Genomic DNA, 3407 nt, shown 5'->3' on the forward strand with positions numbered 1-3407 from the left:
TAGTAGGCAAAAAAACACACGAGATCCATTATGGACTACTAATGGTCGGACTTAAACACACAGTATGTACTTATCCTATCTACGTTTTAAAATGTTTTAGATTAGACACATGGAAAACAGTATCTGTATGTTTGTCTCAAAAAGTAATATTATAATTTTATTGGGCTCTGTAAAAATTTTGTAATAAACTACTCCAAAGTTAAGTCACTGCACCTTAAAGACCATATCCATGCCAAAAACGGCGTGTCTTGGGATAGCCATATCCATATAGCACTCCATGATCTGAAAGATGCTCTAAGCAGCTACTACTCCTATCAACCTTTGAATTTAAGGGCAAATAACGTTTGCTCAATACCTTCACAGAACAGCCAACATTATGCCAAATAATACACCCAACATTATTGATTCAGTAGGCCTACTGAACCAATTTTATACCCCAAAAAAATCGCATATCATACTCCAACTAGCAAACAGCCAGTTAAGCCACCGAAGCAAGCAACAAAATGCCATCACTATATCAGTCATAGCATGCCCTTGCACAGCAACAAATTTAATCACATGTGTCTAAAAAAAAAGAAATAATTAATCACTTGGGGACAACGTGTCACCGCCTCCACCGGACAAGATGTGTCCTTGGCTAGCCCTATCGACAGTGATGAGGTGAGCCAGTGTCCGGACACCGGAGAGCCCCGCACGGCTCGCCCACCGCCGGCGACGTCAGCCGCTCGTCGCCGCCGCCCAAACCGGCGCGGCACATGCACATGCCGCCGGATGACTTCATTTATTTTTTACGCCATTGCAGCAGTATAACTGATGCACCCACCCTGCGAGCAAACGAAGCACACACACCACAGTGCATGCACTCCAACCATATCGATCCCGCGCGCCCGATCAGCTAGGTCATGGCCGTCGACGCGATGTTCGGCAGCGTCGCCGTCGCGCTGCTGGCGGTGGTGGTGGCTGCTGCGGCGCTGCGGCGGTGGAGGCGGCGGCGGCGGCGGGGAGGCGGGAGGCCGCTGCCGGGGCCCGTGGCGCTGCCGGTGGTGGGGCACCTGCACCTGTTCCGGAGGCCGCTGCACCGCACCCTGGCGCGCCTCGCGGCGCGCCACGGCGCCGCCGTGATGGGCCTGCGCTTCGGGTCCCGCCGCGTCGCCGTCGTGTCGTCGGCGCCCGCCGCCGAGGAGTGCCTCGGCCCGCACGACCTCGCGTTCGCCAACCGGCCGCGGCTGCCGTCGGGGGAGATCCTGGCGTACGAGTGGTCCACCATGGGGACGGCCAGCTACGGGCCCTACTGGCGCCACATCCGCCGCATCGCCGTCACCGAGCTGCTGTCCGCGCACCGGGTGCAGCACTTCGCCGACGTCAACGTCCGCGAGGTGCGCGCCCTGGCGCGCCGCCTCTACAGGCGGGCCGCCGCGGCGGCCGCCGCGGGGGCGCGCACGCGTGTGGAGCTCAAGTCGCGGCTGTTCGAGCTGCTCATGAACACCATGATGTCCATGATCTGCGAGAGGACCTTCTACGGCGCGTAAGATCGGGCAAGATTAGGAGTGATTAATCATGACACCATGCGTGACGCATTCGTAACCTTTGTTTTATGTAGCGACGACGACGAGGTGAGCGAGGAGGCGCGGTGGTTCAGGTCGGTGGTGAAGGAGACGATGGAGCTGAGCGGCGCGTCGACGGTGTGGGACTTCCTACCAGCGCCGGCGCGCTGGCTGGACGCCGGCAGGATGACGCGGCGGATGCGGGAGCTGTCCGACAGCCGGACGAGGTTCTTGCAGAGGCTGATCGACGACCAGAGGAAGGACATGGACGCCGACTCCGACGACCACGCGCCGGCGAAGCGGCGGACCATGATCGGCGTCCTCCTCTCCCTGCAGAGCAAGGACCCCGACTCGTGCCCCGACCAGCTCATCCGCTCCCTCTGCATCGTGAGTACCGGCCGCCGCCGCCGCCGCCGCCGCGCGCCATCCCCGGACGAACACCTTGCTTTAACTACTTCGTCTCTCTCTCCGGCCAGGGCTCCCTGCAAGCCGGGACGGACACGTCGGCGGCGACGGTGGAGTGGGCGATGTCGCTGCTGCTGAACAACCCCGGCGCGATGGCGAGGGCTCGCGGCGAGATCGACGCGTGCGTGGGGCAGCCGGCGGCGCGGCTGCTGGAGGCGGCCGACCTCCCCAAGCTGCACTACCTCCGGTGCGTCGTGATGGAGACGCTCCGGCTGTACCCGCCGGTGCCGCTGCTGGCGCCGCACGAGTCGTCCGCCGACTGCGTCGTCGCCGGGTTCCACGTCCCCCAGGGGACGATGCTGCTGGTGAACACGTTCGCCATTCACAGGGATCCCCAGGTTTGGGATGAACCAGAAGCCTTCATCCCAGATAGGTACTGTACTGTTTCCCCCTCCGATAATACTCGTTGGTTTTTTTTTAAAATAACATAATCTAAAAACAAATTTAATCACTATTTTCTATTCTAATATATATAGAAAATATAAAGAAATTTATGGTTTTTATTGAAGTAGGATATCTATATTTCTAAGACAATACTTTAGAAATTATTTATATTTAAAAATTTTAAAGTTTGATATCAATCTTGTCCAAAACGAAGAGGATTATTAACCCGTAATTAGTACATGTATATATATATATATATATATATACATATATAAATGTTCTTTTCAAGTTTCATCATGTTCTTTACATTTACGAAAATTCATTCACAACTTGTTATGAACTACTAAGAATATATCTTAACAGGTTTGCGGATGGAAAAAACGAAGAGAAGATGGTGATCCCGTTTGGTATGGGGAGACGGCGGTGCCCAGGAGAGAATTTGGGGATGCAAATGGTAGGACTTGCACTTGGGACATTGATCCAGTGTTTTGATTGGGAAAGGGTTGGGGAAGAGCTGGTTGACATGAGGGAGTGCTCTGGCCTTACAATGCCAAAGGAGTTGCCTCTCGAGGCCCTCTATCAACCTCGAGCTTCCATGGTTGATCTTCTTACGAAGATTTAGTCAGCACCATAAAAAATAATTTGTTGTTCAACTTTTGTAATGTAAGGAATAATCGGGCAAGTGCGGTTTCAAAGATAATTGGGCTGTTCATCTTCTTTAAATTTCCAAGATTCACCTCTACCAATTGTGGCTTTGTCAACTAGAAAATTCTGGCAAGTACTTAAGTGGATCCTATTGTCGTGGCTGGCTGGCTGCATACAGTATGGATAATCTGTGTTATAAGGGGGATGGGGTAATCCGAATATGTCCTGAACTTATCTAAATCTGTCAAGCACGTTGAATTATTAAACTGAGATCGAATCACTACAGCTCGCCTCCCTTCCTAGGCTTGAGAACCTTCCTAAGCTCTTCGGTGTTGCGCCGATGACATCAACCTTTGGTCGCACAGATGC

At 53.5% G+C, this 3407-nt stretch overlaps 1 protein-coding gene across 1 annotated transcript; it reads left to right on the plus strand.

The window, feature by feature from the left end:
- Window positions 1-568: 568 nt before the first annotated feature.
- LOC127761544 (cytochrome P450 81Q32-like) lies at window positions 569-3093 on the plus strand. Its single transcript, XM_052285851.1, has 4 exons — window positions 569-1525; window positions 1601-1931; window positions 2021-2382; window positions 2757-3093. The coding sequence occupies exons 1-4, from the start codon at window positions 903-905 to the stop codon at window positions 3013-3015; spliced, it is 1575 nt and encodes a 524-aa protein (XP_052141811.1). The 5' UTR covers window positions 569-902; the 3' UTR covers window positions 3016-3093.
- Window positions 3094-3407: the final 314 nt, after the last annotated feature.

The sequence above is a fragment of the Oryza glaberrima genome, chromosome 2 (assembly GCF_000147395.1).
Source record: "Oryza glaberrima chromosome 2, OglaRS2, whole genome shotgun sequence".
Taxonomy (NCBI): Eukaryota; Viridiplantae; Streptophyta; class Magnoliopsida; order Poales; family Poaceae; genus Oryza; species Oryza glaberrima.